At 38.8% G+C, this 21,478-nt stretch overlaps 1 protein-coding gene across 1 annotated transcript in view; it reads left to right on the forward strand.

The window, feature by feature from the left end:
- The first annotated feature begins 8,160 nt into the window (after positions 1-8,160).
- SPMIP2 (sperm microtubule inner protein 2) overlaps positions 8,161-21,478 on the forward strand; it is a 119,552-nt gene continuing 106,234 nt past the window's right edge. The window contains exon 1 of the mRNA XM_003927931.4: positions 8,161-10,063. Coding sequence (XP_003927980.3) covers positions 10,000-10,063 — 64 coding nt within the window. The 5' untranslated portion in view covers positions 8,161-9,999. The remainder of the gene's footprint in view (positions 10,064-21,478) is intronic.

Here is a 21,478-nt window from a genome sequence, read left to right on the forward strand (position 1 = left end):
GATTCCTGACCCATGAAAACTGTGAAATGATAAATATTTGTTGTTTGAAGCCACTAAATTTTAGAGTAATTTGTTATGCAGCATCACATAATGAACCCCCCCATTTTTGTTCAGTTCCAGCCTTCCAACTTCTTCAGTCTGCCTTCTCTCGGCCTTTCTCCACCATAGCTATTGCCACCCACATTCCTTTTACTTCTTTTGTGCAAAAATTTAAAACTATCTCCTTTAGGTGGCTCTTTTAAGCTATGCCCTAAGGACTTCTCCTCCTTCACTTTCAACGGCCTAAAAATAATAAAGAAAAGTTTCAACCTAAGCTAAACTTTACTGCTAGCTGTTATAAGAACAATTTTTTTCAATTTAAGAAAGTGAGTAATCCAATATACATAATGTATCTACAACTTCATCATGTCAAAAATACCTTAGATTTTTTATATTTTATAAAGTTGAGATTAAACATCTTGATTAAATAATCAACTCCTTGAATAAACTTTTTATAGTAATTAGACAAATTATGTTCAAATATTTTATATTGAATATTTTTATTTTTGGCTTACATTTTATTCGGATTATTGCAACATGTTCTTGTGTGAGATGTGTCTACATATGAAACCCTCAACTTACCAGCCTTCTGGGCTCAGCTATAACTCTTTTTTTTTTTTTGAGACGAAGTCTCGCTCTGTTGCCCAGGCTGCAGTGGCATGATCTCCGCTCACTGCACCCCTGCACCTCAAGTGATTATCTTGCCTCAACTTCCCAAGTAGCTGGGATTACAGGTGCCAACCATCACACCTGGCTAATTTTTGTATTTCTAGTAGAGATGGGATTTCACTGTGTTGGCCAGGCTGGTCTCGAACTCCTGACCTCAGGTGATCAGTCCACCTTGGCCTCCCAAAGTGCTGGGATTACAGGCATGAGCCACCATGCCCAGCCAGCTCACCTATGACTTTAACACACTAAAGAAAATGCCTTGTGCCACCCTTGTCCCATTCATTACCTTGAAGAATGTTATATTGGAGGTAGCAAATAACTTAAAATTAGGCTTTTCCTCCATTGTTCTGGATGACTGGAGCACAGAGAAACTCTCACATCTTCCCCCTCCAGGGCAGTGTGTCCCTTCCCCACCTGCCCCCATTCTTCCCATACTTTTCTTGTCCATCTTGCTGTTTTTTCCCCCAGTTCCAAAGCTCCCAAGTTCATTCCCCACCACAATTTTATTTCTCCTTAATACAGAGCCTTTTGAATTGATTTTGTTTTTACTTTTGCCATCTAGGTTGTGTGATAGCAGGGAGGGGAGGGGTCTCCGCTTCCAACACAAAGGAAATCCCAGACCCATTTGTGTTTTCTTTCTCAGATACTGTCCTCCTCCTCAGCTCAAACTTCCTTGCCACTGAAAATAACAGTCTAAAAATGTATACTAGAGTTTAAATTAAATGATAAAATCTTGATAAACAAGAGAAGTCACTTTCTCATCGAAATCTTGCTGAATTTACTAAAAAAGAAACATTTTCAAAGTGGAATATTTTCTTAATCCTGGCCCAAACACTCATTTTATAAGCCAGTTTATAATCTATTTCAGGTAAATGGTAAAAGCTGTTTTTATATTATAATTATAAGACCCTCTTTGGGGATCAATATTCATATATTTTAATGTTCATTTTATGGCATGGCAAATATTAGGAGGTTATGTCTTCTCTTGCAACATCAAAAGAATGACACTGAAACTAATCCTGGATTATAGCCTGCTGTAAATTATGCACCTCAGGAAGCTGGATGAAGAGGAGACACTCAACTTCAGACATTGGTACTAAGGAGGAACTGCAGAAGGACTTTGTATTTCTAGTAGAGATAGGGTTTCACCATGTTGGTCTTCAATTCCTGATGTCAGGTGATCTGTCCACCTTGGCTTCTCACGCCTGTAATCCCATTACTTTGGGAGACCAAGGCAGGTGGGTCACTTGAGCTCAGGGGTTGGAGACCAGCCTGGGCAACATGGTAAAACTCTGTCCTTACTAAAAATACAAAAATTAGCCAGCTATGGTGGTGCATGTCTGTAATCCCAGCTACTCAGGAGGTTGAGGCTCGAGAATTGCCTGAATCCAGGAGGCGGAGTTTGCATGAGCAGAGATTGCACCACTGCACTCCAGCCTGGGCAACAGAGTGAGACTGTCTCAAAAAAAAAAAAAAAACACACACACACACACACACATACAAAAACCAAGTAAAACAAAAGTACCTAGCGAGGCCCTAGCCAGTCATCAGTGTGCTTGCTAAATAATTAAAAGAGTTGTCACCCAAAATTGTGCTGTTTTGTGGGAGCTCAAATAAACCTCCTGGGGACCCGCTTAAGAAAGCATCTCATAGCAGAAGGGACTTGTTGAGCCAAGGAGTCCAAGTCAGAATGGCTGCTCCAAGAACGGAATAGTAGCCAGAGCCCAGTGGCAGTTGAGAGATCTGGGGATCAGAGATTAGCAGAATTTCACTTTGGCCAATGGCCAATGTAGAGAAGTGCTCCACTGGCTTAGATAAAACATGTTTGAGCAGCAGCCTAGAAGAGAGTAAAGAGAGAAGCATGAGCATCTGGGACCTCCAGAGACGAGCTGGTGGACGGAGAAGAGGAGACATTTGAAAGGAGGTTGATTTTTTTATAGTTACAGGAGTGGGAAAGATATTAAACTAGGAAAGTATTAGGATTGAATGATATGGTCACCTCATTTGCACTCACAGGCTGGGAATTTGCAATAGCCTGCAGAGGGAATAGTTTCTAACTATGATCAGTTTTTCATATGGGGGAATTTCAATTATGTAAAAATAACATTTTGAAAAACATATTTGTTGAATATCAAAATTAGACTTGGGTTATTAAGACTCCAAAATAATTAGCCAGATTTGGGAATCAACATTCTGAGTCCTGGATGTACAATAGGGCAAAACTTTGACACTAAACTGTAGAACTCACCTCTTCAGTGAGTAATTCCGTGTCATAACACTATTGTGCGGATAACAAGAAAACCTTGGGGAAAGTGTTTAGCACAATGTCTGGCACATAGTAAGTGTCCAATTATATTTGTTCATTGATCAGTGAAAAAGGCTTCGCCAGAAAATTAAACTGGTGGGAGGAGAAAGACCACATAAAACACTAGAGCAATCTTCAAGGGCTTTTGATACCCACAACACCATGAAAGAGATGACAGTTTCTTTCACAAGGCAGAATAGAGAGAAAAGCATTCCGAACTGAGAGTCAGGAGTACTGGGGATTTTTGGTTGTGGTGGTGCTTCTACTTCCAATTCCCCTGGTACCTTTGGTTAACTCCTCAACTAACCTTTCCCAGTGTCAGACAGCTCATGGAAAAAATAAGAGGTTCAGTCTCAGTAATAGATAAGGTTGCTTTTAATGGTAACAACTCACACGTTTATAAGATGTGACCATTATTGTTTCTATAATACTGGGTTTAACTTACCTGTTGTTTTTTAAGTGTGTAGTATAGCAATTAGAAGATAGCAATTATAATGCTTCGTGTATTTAATTTTAAAAACCGTATGTCAGCCGGGCGCGGTGGCTCAAGCCTGTAATCCCAGCACTTTGGGAGGCCGAGGCAGGTGGATCACGAGGTCAAGAGATCGAGACCATCCTAGTCAACATGGTGAAACCCCGTCTCTACTAAAAATATAAAATATTAGCTGGGCATCGTGGCACATGCCTGTAATCCCAGCTACTCAGGAGGCTGAGGCAGGAGAATTACCTGAACCCAGGAGGCAGAGGTTGCAGTGAGCCGAGATCACGCCATTGCACTCCAGCCTGGCTGGGTAACAAGAGCGAAACTCCGTCTCAAAAAAAAAAACGAAAAACAAAACTGTGTGTCTACAGAAAAAGCCTAAATGTTGTATAATCCCCAATTAAATTAAGTACAACTGGGGGAAGTTGGGTTGATTGGCCTAGCAGGAATAGCCCCACTATACTCCCAGAGTCATCCTACCCAAATTAGAGTTAAATGGGCCAGAGGAAGACTACAGACTCTTTTGTGAGCTGGTGTTACAAATTCAAATACAAAAAGTAAAGTTATGATGGTCACTGTTTAAATTTGTGTTAATCGTCTGTGTTTTTTCAGGGAAGAATGGGGTGGGTGGCAAGGATTCAGGGCCACTGTGATGAGACCAATATTACAGCTGACATTTATTGAGTGTGTACCATGTATCAGGCACTGTGGCAAGCATTTTACATCCATTATCCCATTTGACCTATGGGTAGGCACAATGATTCTCATTTCATAGAAAAGCAACCTACCAATGTTACTCAGAAAAGTTGTTGGGATTTGAAGCCAAGTCTGTGGCTTTATTCAGTGTGTTTTCCAGATTATTTACTGAACCTAGAATACATGGAAAAGACATAAAAATATGTGGTACTAGGCTGAGTGTGGCAACTCACAAGTGTAATCCCAGCACTTAGGGAGGCTGAGGTAGGAGAATGGCTTGAGCCCAGGAGTTCAAAATCAGCCTGGGAAAGAGTGAGACATTGTTTCTACAAAATGTATAAAAATTAGCCAAGTGCAGTGGCACACACCTCTAGTCTCAGCTACTTGGAGGCTGAGGTTGGGGGAATTTCTTAAGCCCAGGAGTTTGAGGCTGTAGTGAGCTATAGTCCCACCACTGTACTTTAGCCTGGACAACAGTGAAACTCTGTCTCAAAAGAAAAAAAAGAAAAAAAAAAATATATATATATATACACACACATACACACACACACAAACACACACGTTTAAGTACCATGTATATTTAAGTACTATACACATAGTACTTAAAAGTATAAGGAAAGGTTCACTGAAACATAGTGACAAAGCTTCCCAGTTGGCAAAGTGTGCTTAGTAATAGGATATTTGAATGTTATTATGTAATTGTAGTATATTCTGACCTGTGTTCCTCTAGAGATCTATCACTGCTGTATGAAAAAAGCTTCTAGTTTGTATCTTCTGTATCATTAAAATGTATACCTTGATTATTTCGCAAACTGTTAAAACAAGATATTTTTACAGGGCCACTGCATTGGCCTCCACAGTTGTAACTGGTGAAGTAGTTATCAACTCTGAAGTAGCTATTAAATTATTGAAGCAAGACAATAGCCAAAATGAGCAGCAAACTCTGAGTTTCATTAGATGAGGCAACTATTGATTCATGAACAACAGAGATTTTCTCTAATAAAAGGCATCTGGTGGCCCATGGAAAATACTTTTAGTCTCAGCAATGAGTTCAGTCGCTGTCACAATATTTTATGACACTTTGGGCTTAATTTTAACTGCTCTATTAGCCTGTTGTGCAGTATGTACAAATCCACATCTAGTTAATGCCATCAATTTATTTATTGGCCTCAGTTTTCTTTCTTCTGTTTTTCTCTGTTATTTTGGGATGCTACCACTCACGAGTCAGCCAAACTAGAAAACTGGGGGTTGTACTTACTCTTCAGTGCACACTCCAAATGTGTATCCTCCATGCCTGGCTTAGTTCAGGCCCCATCTCCTCTTCCCTGGACCCTTCAGCAGTTACCTCCTGGGGCCCGGACTCCTCGCTTTTCTGAAGCCCATTCTCCACACAGTCAGGTGGCTTCTATTTAAATCCAATACCAACCAGTCTCTGCCCATTTAAAATCTTTCAGAGGGCCAGGTGCGGTGGCTCACGCCTGTAATTCCGGCATTTGGGGAGCCTGAGTCAAGAGGAGTGCTTGAGCCCAGAGTTCCAGACCAGTCTGGGCAACATAGTGAGACCCTCTTTCATGGAGTCCCAGCTCTTCTGGAGGCTGAGGTGGGAGGATGATCTGAGCCCAGGTCAAGGTTGTAGTGAGCTGTGATTGAGCCCCTGTGACTCAGTGAGACTCTGCCCCAAATAAATAAATAAATACCCTTAAGGGTCCTCATTGCCTACAGAGTAAAACTCTAGCCTTACCTCCCAGCTTACCCTGTTAGTCATGACTCTCCAGCAATGCGGAACTTGTATTTTTGCTGTGCACAGTGCTGCTGGCTGCTTCTCCCCTCCAGCCTTTGCTGAAGCTGTACCCTTTGCCCCAAGTGCCCTCACCACCCACCCCAACCTCCAGCTCCCTGTCCCTTGTCTGGATCCTAGCCATTCTCCACAACACAGTTCAAAACTCGCTTCCTCAAGGAAACCCTGCCTCACCACATCGTCAGCCCTCAGCTTCTGTCTGAGCTCCAGGCAAGTGATCCTCCTCTCTGTTCCCCTGACTCGAGAAATCAGGTATTTACTAAACGAATTACTACAATTATTACCCTTACTGCATTGTATTGACATTCTCTGTTTACGTGTCTCTTTAGAATGTTAGCTCCTGTGTCTCTTTAGAATGTTAGCTCATTTTTTAAAAATGTAGGATGGAACAAAGTCAACAACTTGATAGAAAAAGAGATAAAGACTAGACAATTCATAGTGTATAATGCACAGGTCCCTGACTCATGTGAAAACATGTTCAATCACACTAACAAAAACAGAGGTGTAAATTACTGTTACCATTTCTTACCTGTCATATTGAAAAAAATTAGAAAGTTTTATGACGCAGTCCGTGGGTGAGGCTGTGTAAAAATCGGCATTCTCAGGTATTGTGGGTGAGAATACAAAATGGTGTAACCATGATGGTGGCAGGGTTAGCAACACTGAGCAAAAGTACATGTGTCTTTTTTTTTTTTTGACCGAGCGATATCACTTCTAGGAATCTATCCCAAAGATGTCTGCAAAAAATCTGAGAAGATGTGTGCAGAAAACGACACTTGGTAGCAATTTTTTGTAATAGCAAAAAAATTGGAAACTGCCCAAATGACCACTAATAGTGGACTGGTTGAATAAACTGGTAAATGCATTTTGAAGCTGTACTAAAGAAGTGAGGGGGGAGAAATATCTTTGTAATGCTATGGAGTGATCTCCAGATGTATTGTTACGAGAAAAAAGCAAGGTAAAAGACACTATGTTCAGTATGTTACCATTTATTTAGGAAAGGTAAAGATATTTTATATATATATATATATATATATATATATAATTCCTCCATATATATGTTTGTTTTTGAGACAAGGTCTCACTCTGTCACCCAGGCTGCAGTGCAGCTCCCTGTAGTCTCAAATTCCTGGGTTCTCAAGTGATCCTCCCACCTAAGCCTCCCCAGTAGTGGGACCATAGGCACAGACCACTGTGTCCAGCTAATTTTTGTAGGGACGGGGTCTTGCATGTTGCCCAGGCTAATTTCAGACTCCTGGGCTCAAGCAGTTCACCCATCTTGAACTCCCAAAGTGCTGGGATTACAGGTGTAAGCCACTGTGCCATGCCTTGTAGTTCTATTTTTAAAAATGTTTCCTGCAAGAGAAAAAGGAGGGAACAGGAAGAGGGAACAAGGGTAGAAGGTAGACTTCTCTGACTATCTTTCTATCCCTTAAGGATTTTACTTTGAAACTATGTAAATATGTTACTTGAGAAATAAAATTTTAAATTTCTAAAATGTGAAACGGCACAAAACAAATGAACCTAAATATATCTCGAATTAGTAGAATAATTTTGTGAAGAAGAACTATCTGGTTCTTCTCTCGTATTTTCCCTTCCCTCCAGCCTTTGCCATCAGAATGTTTGACCCTAAGCCTGCAACAGATTAAAGTTTCTAACAGTCTCCAAGGCGAAGCAGAAGCCCACATTTCCCATGAAGGGTTAATGGGACGTCTTCCAACAAAAACCGAGATCTCCTTTCTTTTTTCTTCTTCCTTTTTGAGACAAAGTCTTGCTCTGTCACCCAGGCTGGAGTGCAATGGCGCCATCTCAGCTCACTACAAACTCTTCCTCCTGTGTTCAAGTGATTCTCCTGCCTCAGCCTCCTGAGTAGCTGGGATTACAGGTGCACACCACCACACCCAGCTAATTTTTGTATTTTAGTAGAGACGGGGTTTCACCATGTTGGCCAGACTGATCTCGAACTCCTGACTTCATGATCTGCCCACCTCGGCCTCCCAAAGTGCTGGGATTACATGCGTGAGCCACTGTGCCTAGCCGATCTCATTTGTTTTCTGCCTCGTTTACCAAATAATTATTTTCTTCATTTAGGTTCCTTCTTCCTTTCTCTTCTCAGCATCTTTAAAAACACAAGTGACATGTGCAGGCTTCTCTCTTCTAGGAATATCCAAAGTTGGGTACCTTGGAAAATGGTAGTTCCAAATACACAAATAGGAACTTTTCAAAGAAAGATACTTTCAGCTAGAGATAGAGAGCCCTTGACTATAGGAACCAGAATTAATTAACCATAGAAAAAGTAGGAAAGCTTCTGAAACTGTAGTGGGCCAGCAGGGAGGTAAAAAGAGTGCAATGCAGGTCAGGACCAAAGAAAATGACAGCAAAGATCAGTAACACAACAGTGAATGATGATTCTAGCTGCCCACACTGGGGAAATATATTCAGTTTCTGGCTAGAAGGGTTGAGTGATTAAAATGAGAAGCACTCTTGTATAATACATTTGTGCATATGTGTTTACGCTGTCTAGTTATCTCAGGTCAGGTTCTCTTGAAGTTGGGGGCAAGGTGGTAATTTGGGTTCAATACCTGTGAAAGGAAAGGAGAGGAAGCAGGATTGAACAGAGGAAGAAGAAGAACTATGATAAGGGCTCAACACAGCTTTTACCAACCTGATGACAAATGACTGGTCTTTATACTAATCACCTGACAGGCTGTCCTGGAAAAGGCTTGACCTCAGGCGGAGGAGGCAGCTCTCTGCAGCTAAAGCAGACACTGAAAGTGCTGACAGCTGGACGCTGTCTGCTGACAGTCCTTCCTCAAGCTGGGCTACAAGCCCTTCTTTGAAAGGGAACCTACCTGGGTAGCACATCTCTTTGCCTACCATAAGCCTACTGTAACCCTTTCCAGAGTTAATATAGTGTTTTGCTTTTAATTATCAATATATAAAAGGTATTACATTTACAGTAGAGAACTCCATATATTTAGTGTTGAATACAAATTTACTATTAGAATTTATCTTCAACAGATTATCAGATGGTCAATATATTTCTGTGCAAGCTAGGATTACTGTTCATTCATTTATTCATCCCACAAACATCTATTAACTATTTATTGCATACCAGTCTCTGGAAATTGAAATATAAATAAGTATGCTTTCATTATAAACTCCTAGAAGTCAGAGTCTAGTGGGGAGGTCGATAAAATAGACAAATAATTAATGTGATGAGTTAAAAAGATAGGTCTAAACACAGTGCTATAGAGGTTAAAGGGACATGAAGAAGAAAGTACTTAGCTGTGCCTGCAAACATACTCCTAGAAGAGCAGATGTGAGATGGGCTGTCAGAGAATAAGAAATATTTGCATAGCAACATTACAGGAAGAGCAAATTGTATGTGTAAAGGCTCAGAACAATGAAAAAGCATTACACAGATTGAGAACCGCAAATAAATTGACATGACCCAAGGACAAGCAGTGTTTAAGGAGGGATTGAAATATGAAACTGAAAATATATCTATACCCAATTATCTCATTCATTTATGTTATTTTTTTAACTGTATTTTATCTTACCAGTGTTTGTCAAATATATTTAACCATGGTTTGTGGGGGCTTTTTGTTTGTTTTTTGCTACAACACATTTCTGCAAGACATTCTTTGTGAAATGTTGGAAGACAGTGTTGATTGAGCCTGCCAGGTTATCTCAGACATAAGCACATACTGGATCTAGTACCTGAACAAGTGTGTTCTAACTTGATATTGACAAATAAGGAAAAGTTACTACTGGATGCAAGTTCTGGGAAGGCTATAGCAGTATCTCTATGCCCTTGGAGATTGGAACGCAGAACTCTGCTAAGAGGAACATCCTATCTCCCTGTCACAAAGAGTCCTTAGCAACCACCTGGTTCAGGTCACAGGCAGGGAGAGGAAGGACTGCAGAGTGTTTTGTTCTTTCTATGCAGCTTAACTGATTTGAAGAAGCTGAAGAAGAAAGTCAAGTAGCACAGTTAAGACTTCAGCCATGGCATCTGTATTGTACCAAAAGCCAATATCTACTACTGTGGGAAAACAAATGATTTTTACAGGTAAATAGTTTTTGTGTATGCTTTCACAAGGAGATCTAAACTTACTTTTTCTCTCACATATATGATTATATATAATGGACATAACAATGAAATGATCACTTTTTTTAAAAAAATCTGTTTGTTTTTTTGTTTTGAGACGGAGTCTCACTCTGTTGCCCAGGTTGAAGTGCAATGGTATGATCTCAGCTCGCTGCAACATCCTCCTCCCGTGTACAAGAGATTCTCCAGTCTCAGCCTCCCTAGTAGCTGGGATTATAGTCACCCACCATCATGCCCAGCTAATTTTTGCATTTTTGTAGAGATGGGGGTTTCAATATGTTGGCTAGGCTGGTCTTGAACTCCTGACCTCAGGTAATCTGCCCACTTTGGCCTCCGAAAGTGCTGGGATTACAGGCGTGAGCCATGTACCTGGCCCACCTATGTTTAATTTACATGATACTGCTATCTCATTATGCCCTCTCAGTCTGATCATCGGTATCTTGTCGCCGTAAGCATGTCTTTAACACACCAGTTGTCACTGTATTTGAGGTAACTTTCACAAAGGAGTATTTTTATTAGCATAGCTTTTATGGTTTGTGCAAGAGAAACTTCTTCAATATAATAAAAAACATACTTTTCATCAAATTTTTATTACTGATTTAAATTTCTCAACATTATAAATGACATATTTGATTGATAAAAATTTGAGCAAAATATGCATTAAACCTAGTTAAGTTATTAGTTTGTGTTTTGTTCCTTCAACTTTAAATATTTTGGACAGTGTGTGCCAAATTATAATAAAATCTAAAAATAGAATATGACTACTTGTGATAAGTCTATAAGACATAAACTAAACTTGATCTTATTTTCTTTTTTTCCAATTTATTAATTTATTGAGACAGAGTCTTGCTTGTTGCCCAGGCTGGGGTGCAGTGGCATGATCTTGGCTCTTTGCACCCTCCACCTTCCAGGTTCAAGTGATTTTCCTGCCTTAGCCTCCTGAGTAGCTCAGACTATAGGCAGGTGTCACCATGCCTGGTTATTTATTTATTTATTTATTTGTATGTTTAGTAGAGATGGCATTTCTCCATGTTGACCAGGCTGATCTCAAACTCCTGACCTCAAGTGATCTACCTACCTTGACCTCCCAAAGTGTTGGGATTGCAGGGGTGAGCCACCGTGCCTGGCCTTTTTTCCCCCCCAGATTGTGAGCATATTTTACAATGTTACAGAAAAATAATCAAATGCATTATTTATGGTGGGCATTTATGATTTGTGTTGCTCATCATCCATCTCATTCACTCCCTTTCTTGTGACTCACCCATCTTTGGGAAAACCATCTCTTTCCTCACTCTTACCCCTTTTTTACTCCTGTGACAAGAACTTTGTCAACTAGAATGCACTGCTTATCTGCGATTCTTTTGCCTTTATTCTTACAAACTCCATTCATTTCCAAAGTTAATTAGGCCCACACATTTTCTCTCTAGCCTCTTCGGTAAGGTGGTTTTATGCACTTGTAATATAGTTAGATTTCTTGTCACAGTCTGAATTCCTTCCTGAAATCCCATGATCTCCTAAATAATTTTTTTTAAAATTTGCATTCATTAAGGTTTGCTCTTTATGCTATAAAGCATATGGGGGTCTTGACAAATTCATAAGACCATGCATTCACCATTAGAGTACCATACAGAATAGTTTCAACACTTGAAAAATCCCCTGGGCTTCACCTGTTCATTCTCCCCTTCTCTCTTTCTCCCTAGCTTCTGGCAACCACTGATCTTTTCACTGTCCTACAGTTTTGCCTTTTCCTGAATGTCATAAAGCTGGAGTTATACAGTATGTAGTCTTTTCAGATTGGCTTCTTTGCCTTATCAATATCAATAAAGGTTTCTCCATATTATTTCATGATTTGATAGCTTATTTCTTTCTTTTTTTTCTTTCTTTCTTTTTTTTTTTGAGATGGATTTTCGCTCTTGTTACCCAGGCTGGAGTACAATGGCGTGATCTCGGCTCACTGCAACCTCCGCCTCCTGGGTTCAGGCAATTCTCCTGCCTCAGCCTCCAAAGTAGCTGGGATTACAGGCATGCACCGCCATGCCCAGCTAATTTTTTGTATTTTTAGTAGAGACGGGGTTTCACCATGTTGACCAGGATGGTCTTGATCTCTTGACCTCGTGATCCACCTGCCTCGGCCTCCCAAAGTGCTGGGATTACAGGCGTGAGTCACTGCACTCGGCCTGATAGCTTATTTCTTTATATCACTGAATAATATTTCAAAGTGTAGATGTGTCACATTTTTTTCATTCATTCACCTATTGAAAGACATCTTGGTGGCTTCCAATTTTTGGCCATTGTGAGAAATGCTTCTATATACATTTAAGTGCAGGCTTTTGCATGGATATGTTTTCAAATGTATTTGAGAAATGCCTAGGACAGTAATTGCTGGATCCTATGTTAAGCCAATCTGTCTTCTAAACTAGCTATACTATTTAATAAAAATTTCCATCAGTGATGAATCAGAGTCTCTGTTGCTTCGTGTTGTTGTCAGCCTTTGGTATTGTCTGTTTGTTTACTTTTTGCAATTCTATGTAGTTGTATCATAGTTTGTTTTAGTTCATAATTTCCTAATCACCAAAGATGTTAAGTATCTTTTCATATACTTACTTGCCATCTGTATATATTTGTTAGTGAAGTATCTGTTTATATTTGCCTATTTTATAATTTTTTTTTCTTACTGTTGAGTTTTAAGAGAGAGTGTGTGTGTATTTTAGAGACAAGATCTCACTATGTTGCCCAGGCTGGTATCAAATTCCTGAGCTCAAGCAATCCTCTCACCTCAGCCTTCCAAATTGCTGGGATTACAGGCATGAACCACTGCACCCAGCCCAAGTTTTGTATATATTTTGGATACAAATGTTTTATAAGTGTTTCATGAAAAAATTTTCTTACAGTCTATCACTTGTCTTTTTATTCTTTTAACAAAGTCTTTCACAGAGAAGAAACTTTTAGTTTTAATAAAATACAACTAAACATGTTTTTTCTTTTATGGTTTTTACTTTTGATACTACATTTTAGAACTGATCACCAAAAAACAAGGTCACTTAGATTTTTATCCTGTGTTTTCTTTTAGACATTTTACAACGTTATGTTTTCATTTAGGTCTATAATCCATTCTGGAGAGATTTTTGTGCCTTTTAAACTTTTAATTTTAATCAGCCAATAAATTTCCTCTTTTCCTTAGCCAGTTTGGGTTGGGTTTTCTGTCATTTGGGACTGTGCAAGAGTCTTAATACTTAAAATTTCTTATAACTGATGCCAGTGTATCTGCTTAGTTTTATGTATTTACATAGTTCAAATTCTTGTCACCTTTGATGGATATCTGTCTGTCATTATATTGACATATAATACTTAGCTTCATAGCCTCCTGTATTTTATAATTTCTCAATCTTCACTGTTACAAATTTATGTGAATACTTTGCATAAATTATTTTTCTTGTTCTCTTATCTTGTGGTATATTTGTAGAGAACAGAATTAGCAGGTGAAAGATACAAGCAGATGTATAACTTATTAATGCCACAAGTTTTAGAGGATTGTGTATACTATGAACAATGTATATGTATTTAAAGCCCATCAAATTATTTTTTTTTCAGACAGTCTCCCTCTGTTGCCCAGGCTGGAGTGAAGTGGCATGATCTCAGCTCACTGCAATCTCTCCTGGTAGGGTTCAAGTGAGTCTCATGCCTCAGCCTCCCGAGTAGCTGGAATTACAGGGGCACATCTCCATGCCCAGCTAATTTTTCACATTTTTAGTAGAGTTGGGATTTCACCATGTTGGCCAGGCTGATCTTGAACTCCTGACCTCAAGTGATCCATCTGCCTCGGCCTCCCAAAGTGCTGGGATTACAGGCATGAGCCACCGCAACCTACCTTGCCAATATTTTTAAAAATCATTTTTATTTACTTTTAATAAGGATATGTCAATCCGTTTTTGCCTTTGCCTTTTACAAACTTTATTGTGACTATTTTAAAACGCACACCAATGAACTCCTACTTAGATGTCACCCATATTCAACATTTATCAAAATTTTGCCACATTTGACTCACATCTCTCTTGTCTTTTTCTTGTGCAAAATATCTTAAGCCCAGATGTCATATTATTTCATTTATATATCTTATTTTTTGAGATGTGCATCTCAAAAAAAAAAAAAGAACATATTCTTACATAGCCACATTGCCCTGATTGCACCTAACAGAATTAATAACCATCCTTTGGCATCATGTAATTAACAACTCCATAATAAAGTTTTCCTGGCTGGGCTTGGTGGCTCATGCCTGTAATCCCAGCACTTTGGGAGGGCGAGGAAGGTGGATCACAAGGTCAAGAGATAGAGACCATACTGGCTGGCCAACATGCTAAAACCCCGTCTTTACTAAAAATACAAAACAGGAGAATTGCTTGAACCCAGAAGGCAGAGGTTGTAGTGAGCTGAGATTGTGCCACTGCACTCCAGCCTGGTGACAGAGTGAGACACTGTCTCAAAATAATAATAATAAAATAAATAAATACAATTTTCCTGATTGTCTCTATAATGTATTTTTACAGTTGGTTTTGAGAATAAGGATCCAACATACATTGCATTCAGCTATGTTTTCTCTTTTTGTCTCTTTTAAACTGGGCCAGTCTTCCCTTCTTTTTTTTCCCTGCCATTTATTTGTTGCAGAAACTGGATCAATTATACAGCAGAAATGTCCAACATTCTGAATTTGTCAATTGCTTCCTTCTCACATCATTTAGCTTTTCTTTTATTCTCTCTAAACTGGATTTGGCTCTAGAGACTTGATTATAAGCAAGTTGAACTCTCTAGGGATATTTGTGTCTTAGATGGTACTCCAGTCAATTCACAGAAATCAAACTTCTAAGCTGTTCAAGATTAGTAATTTTAACTCCTGTAAGGCCCATCACTTACTACCTTTCAAACCTATTAAGGCTTAGAGCTCTTTCTTTTTTTTTTTTTGAGACGGAGTTTCACTCTTGTTACCCATGCTGGAGTGCAATGGTGCAATCTCAGCTCACCGCAACCTCCGCCTCCTGGGTTCAGGCAATTCTCCTGCCTCAGCCTCCTGAGTAGCTGGGATTACAGGCACGCGCCACCATGCCCAGCTAATTTTTTGTGTTTTTAGTAGAGACGGGGTTTCACCATGTTGACCAGGATGGTCACGATCTCTTGACCTCGTGACCCACCCACCTTGGCCTCCCAAAGTGCTGGGATTACAGGCTTGAGCCACCGCGACCGGCCCTCTTTCTTTTTTTTTAAATCTGTTTTTAAATCTTGTAAAAACATTGGTTTAAGTGAAGTACTCAGGCTGGGCAAACAAAAGATTGATTTAATCTATGCAAATATTGTTTAGTTGTAATAAAAACATGAAAAATATCTTGTCCCTATTAATAATTAACGTAAGACAGTAAAATATGAGAAATAATTAAAACATTATTTTGGATGTCGATGTTAAAAAAAAAACACATAGGAGGATAAGAAAATACTGAGAAATTTTGCAGCAATCCTGAGAGTTACTGTAGAGCACTTTTAAGGGTTTCATAGGATTTTTATTGATTTCTGATTTAATTTTAAAGTGAACTTTTGGCTGAACATGGTGGCTCATGGCCTGTAATCCCAGCACCTGGGGGGCCAAGGCAGGTGGATCACTTGAGGTCAGGAGTTTGAGAACAGCATGACCAACATAATGAAGCCCCAACTCTACTAAAAATACAAAAACTTGCTGGGAATGGTGCTTACCCCTGTAATTCCAGCTACTCGAGAGGCTCAGGCATGAGAATCACGTGAACTCAGAAGGCAGAAGTTGCAATGAGCTGAGATCACACCATGGCAATGCAGCCTGGGTGACAGAGTGAGACTTCTTTTCAAATTAATTATTTAATTAATCAAATTAATTAATTAAAGTTTTGCTTTCTCTTGGCATAAGTATAACACTACTCTTTTTTTTTCTTTTGAGATAGGGTCTTACTCTGTCAACCAGGCTAGAGTGCAGTGGCACTATTATGGCTCACTGCAACCTTGACCTCCCTGGGCTCAGGTGATCCTCCTACCTCAGCCTCCCTAGTAGGTGAGACTACAGCATGTGCCATCATGCCTGGTTAATTTTTGTTTGTTTGTACAGATGGGGTTTCACCATATTGCCCAGGCTGGTCTTGAACTCCTGGGCTCAAGCAATCTGCCCACTTTGGCCTCCAAAAGTACTGGGATTACAGGTGTGAGCTACAGCACCCAGCCAACACTAATTTATTATTGATAACTACAGTTATTTTAATTTTCATTTTTAAAAATTTATATGGAGACTTCATTATTCTATGTGGTGATTCATAGTATGTATTTATCTGGTATACTTTGACTTCTTTGGTATATTTTGACTAATTTGATCACTCATTAAGTCTTATTTTTCTATCAAATTTTGATGTGTTTCCTTTTAGAATACATTTTTGATGCTAGTTTTTTATCCTATATATTTGAAATCCAATTTAACAAATTGAATGCCAATTAGATACTAAAAACTTGGCCATGAGCATTGGAGGATACGAAAATATACATGAAAAAAGTTCTCTTTTTTCTAGAAGCTTATAATCTATTGCATAACAGGAACATAATAGGGTTGGTTTGCTCAATTTAAATATCCATCACAGCATAGTGTGGCATGCAAAGGAAATACAAATCCAATTCCAAAAACCCTGAGAAATAAAGAAAAATTACCTCACATAACACTATACAAAGCTCAGCCATATGTTTTGTTTTGTTTTCCTACTCATTTCTCTTCTTTTTGAGTATCATAGTTACAGCATAAGTTACTTCCTGCATTGCAGTTGGATCTTGGAATTTATTTAGTTTTCAACTAATAAAGGGATCGAAATTCTTTTTGAAAAAACTATTAGTGGATCCAAAGCCTTTTTAAAAAGTTGATATATAACATATACTCTATTAAGTACATTAATTTGTCTTCAGCTTAATAAGGGAGCAACTTTATGTACACTTTTATATTAAAATAGTGAATATTTTTATCTCTCCAAAAAGTTTCTGTATTTCCTTTCACAGTCAATCCTCCCACAGTCAAACGCTGTTGTGAGTTCTATATTTCATGTTTTCGATAACTGTGAGTTTTAATCTAATAATGCAAGCTAATCATCTGTACTTTTTTTTTTTTTTTTTTTTCTTTTTTTGAGATGGAGTTTTACTCTTGTCGCCCAGGCTGGAGTACAACGGCACAATCTCTATTCACTGCAACTTCCGCCTCCCAGGTTCAAGCGATTCTTCTGTCTCAGCCTCCTGAGGAGCTCGGATTATAGGCACCCACACCTACGCCTGGCTAATTTTTGGTATTTTTAGTAGAGATGGGCTTTCACCATGTTGGCCAGGTTGGTCTCGAACTCCTGGCCTCAGGTGATCCACCCACCTCAGCCTCCTAAAATGCTGGGATTACAGGCATGAGCCACCGCGCCCTGCCTCATCTGTACTTTTAAAACATTTATTTGCTGGCTATTTTTCCACAGAAGTTTTAATACCAATTTGCTAAGTTGTATAATGACGTAGTGGGAAGATTTTATAAATAATGTTTGTTTTTTTGAAATGGAGTCTTGCTCTGTTGCCCAGGCTGGAGTGCGATGGCATGATCTCGGCTCACTGCAATCTCTGCCTTCTGGGTTCAAGCGATTTTCCTGCCTCAGCCTCCTGGGTAGCTGAGATTTCAGGCGTGTGCAACCACGCCCAGCTAAGCTGTGTATTTTTAGTAGAGATGGGGTTTTGCCATGTTGGCCAGGCTGGTCTCGAACTCCTCAGCTCAAGTGATCCACCTACCTTGGCCTCCCAAAGTGCCAGGTTACCGGTGCAAGCCACCGCGCCTGGCTTAGATAATGTTATTTTTGTATTACAAAGATTTTACTACAAAAACCTTATAAACAAAATTATAAAGAAAATTTTAAAAATACTTTAGAGCATGGTTATATATTTTTAAAACATCTTTATATACAAATGACATCATTTGCTTACCTAGTCCCAGGTCCTATGCAATTTTGAAGTTTAAAACTTGGGCTGAATGTGGTGGCTCCCACCTATAATCCTAGCACTTTGGAAGGCAGAGGTGGGAGGATCACTTGAGCCCAGGAGTTTGAGACCAGCCTGGGCAACACAGAGAGACTTCATCTCTACAAAAAAATAAAAATAAAAAAATTAGCTGAGTGTGGTGGTGCACACCTGTGGTTGCAGCTACTCAGAAGTCTGAGCAGGAGGATAGTTCGGTTTGGGAGGTTGAAGCTGCATTGGGCTGTGATCACACCACTGCACTCCAGTATGGGCAACAGAGCAAGGTCCTCCTATCTCAAAAGTAAAAAAAAAAAAAAAAAAAAAAAGATTAAAAATTACATTGATTTAAAAATACATTCGTTAATTCAGATTTTTCTTCATTAATTCCTACTTGGCCCAAATTAAATATAGCTGTGGAATAGTTAATATAGGACATAAAATTACAAAGGTACTATAACAGATAATCTAATTTCACCTATTTTTTCACATGGGAATACTCAGGGTTCAGGAAAGTTAAGTGACTTGCTGAAGGCCACACAGCCTTGATCAGAAGGATGGAAGCCTCTGCCTGCTCCCTGTTTATATGGGATATTTATGTGCCTTACATCCAGATTACTGACTAAATAAAAGTATTAATGTATTTAGTCAGCCATCATAGATCTACTAGATAATCTGCTCATGTAAACTAGAAATATTACAGAACTCTACCTTACAAAGGAGTGATCACAGCAGGAAATTTCTGTTAGAAATATATTAGAATTGGAAATACTCTCTAGGAAATGGCCAAAAAAACGATATGATGAATGAAGCTGTAAGTGGTAGGAGAAGTACATAAACGTATATGTAATTTTGAAATTTATTGCTCCATTAGCCAGCATTTCAGACCCACTTATTCGTCTTATTTTTTGCTCTGTGAAACTGTCATACTAATAGTTATGTCTCATATTCAATTATTTTAAAAATAGAAAATGACTTCACACTGAATTGTCTGTGGTTTCCTGTTTGAAGAAATAATAAAATAGTCCTACTGCAAATTCAGCTTAAGTCCCTGCACTGTAATCCACAAGGCAACTCTTTTAGATTTTAAAACACTGATTCATGACAAAACCTTACACACTTTAATAGCACTGAAATAACAGTTGACTAAACTGCATTTTATTTTATTTTTATCTGAATTGTATTCTGTTGTCATAGCATGCAGTTTGCTCTGAATCAAAATCTGTTCTATTATTTGAAGATACAGTGCAGACAATATACATATATCCTTACCATGATTCTTCAGCCTATTCAAAAATAATAAATTAAAAGCTAAGAGAGTGGGAAATGATCTTCTGATAGAATATAATGGGCCATTTATTTAAAACAAAATTGCCAAATATCTGGTTAGCTTAATCATATCCAGTGGCAGTGATTTATTTGCTTACTGAGGGCATATTAGATGCTAGGCACTTCTATCATACAGCAAAGTGGGAGACCTTATTCATTTTCCTCCACCAAACAGTTATTTTTATAAAATGTAGTATTACTTTTACAAAACCATAAGAGTTACATGAAAGCTTTATCTATAGGTGAAAGTAGCTCCAAATCAATCCTACCTTAAATTGATGGTCATCTAAATCAACACAATGTGATTTGCAGAAAAAAAAATCAGTTGCTGCCATCCATTTGAAAAGCACCTGAACCAACCCCTTAGGAGAGGACTTCTAAGGAAAAGCTTTGTCTTATGTGCATGTTTTTTTGGGTTTTGTTTTTTATATGCATAAACATAAATACACACAAGTATAAATATACGTATATAATATATGTAAATATATAACATGTAAATATATGTGTATATGTAAATATATAACATATGTAAATATGTATATGCATGAGCTAAGATGGGAGGAGGATTTATTTGCCTTTCCATGGCTTGATTTAATTTCCCAAAGTTGATACCTTGTAGGTTGTTAATATCACTTCTTTATTTTTTATTTTTTTATTTTTTAGCACACATTTATTTCTTAACCAAAGGGATAATCCTAATTAATTCAGCACTGAAATAGCTGCATGTGAAGTGTTTGTGATAAAGATAATTGAACACAGTAATGAAAAAAAAGCAGCAGTATGGAGATTTGCTCATTTAACTGAGCTTATTCATTCTTATAGCTAATCCTGTCCAAAGTGATGGTGGAATTTTTATTCTACCTTTTTATAGATCCGAGAACAGGTGACATTGTTCATGACACATTCTACCACAAATGTTCCATCTTTCAATTTTCTTGTTATTGTTCTTTTCTTCCCATCCCTCTCCTGATGCTGAACCAATGCTCCATCTGCAAAGTTGCAGACAGTCTGAGTTTTTCTGTCATGAGCTACAGTTTCTTCAAACTTCTCTCCTAGGGTACAAGAAAACTCTGCTGTTTTCTAAGTGCTCTTATGGTGAGGTTTTTGCCATCACAAATGATGATAACTCTGGTTTGGCCGTTGTGCCCATTTTTCTCAAAGCTGTTCTCCTAGTTCCTCCACATATTCATCAAAGCCTTTGCTGTTCACCAGCAAATCCAAGATCATGCCACTGCACTCCAGCCTGGGCGACAGAGCAAGACTTGGTTGGGCTTGAGAGTCTGCATTTCCATCAAGCTCCCAGGTGATGCCCACCCTGCTAGAGCCAGGACCACACTTTGAGTAGCAAAGATCTAAACTATTCTGGCTCCACCATTTACTTATTGTTGTGACCTTGGACAAGATACTTACCTGTCTCGGTTATACCACCTGTAAAATGATCGTAATAAAATCTACCTCATAGAGTTTTAAGTGCGGTATTGTGTGCAGAGTACTTAGTGTCTGGCATGTGGTAGGCTTCACATGTGTTAAATATGTGTATGTATATTGTCACCTGATATACATCGCAAGCAATGTAAGTAAACTGATGGCTACTGGGCCTAGACGATGAAGTTATTTGTGATGCTAATTATTAACCTGTTAAACACTGGCTTTTTGGATTTTCTTTTAAACCTGATCTAAATAACATTAAAGAAAAACAAGTTCCATTAAAAGTATTTTATAGTAGAGCCTGGGCATGATAGCCCATGCCTGTAATCCCACCACTTTGGGAGGCTGAGGTGGGTGAGATCACTTGAGGTCAGAAGTTGAAGACCAGCCTGGCCAACATCTGTACTAAAATGGCAAAACCCCATCTGTACTAAAAACAAAAAATAGCCAGGTGTGCTGCCAGGTGCCTGTAGTTCCAGCTACTTAAGAGGCTGAGGAGGTAAGTTGCTTGAACTTGGGAGGCAGAGGCTGCAGTGAGCTGAGATTGTGCCACTGCACTGTAGCCTGGACAACGGAGTGAGACTCCATCTCAAA

Source organism: Saimiri boliviensis, chromosome 3 (genome assembly GCF_048565385.1).
Source record: "Saimiri boliviensis isolate mSaiBol1 chromosome 3, mSaiBol1.pri, whole genome shotgun sequence".
In the NCBI taxonomy this organism is placed as follows: domain Eukaryota; kingdom Metazoa; phylum Chordata; class Mammalia; order Primates; family Cebidae; genus Saimiri; species Saimiri boliviensis.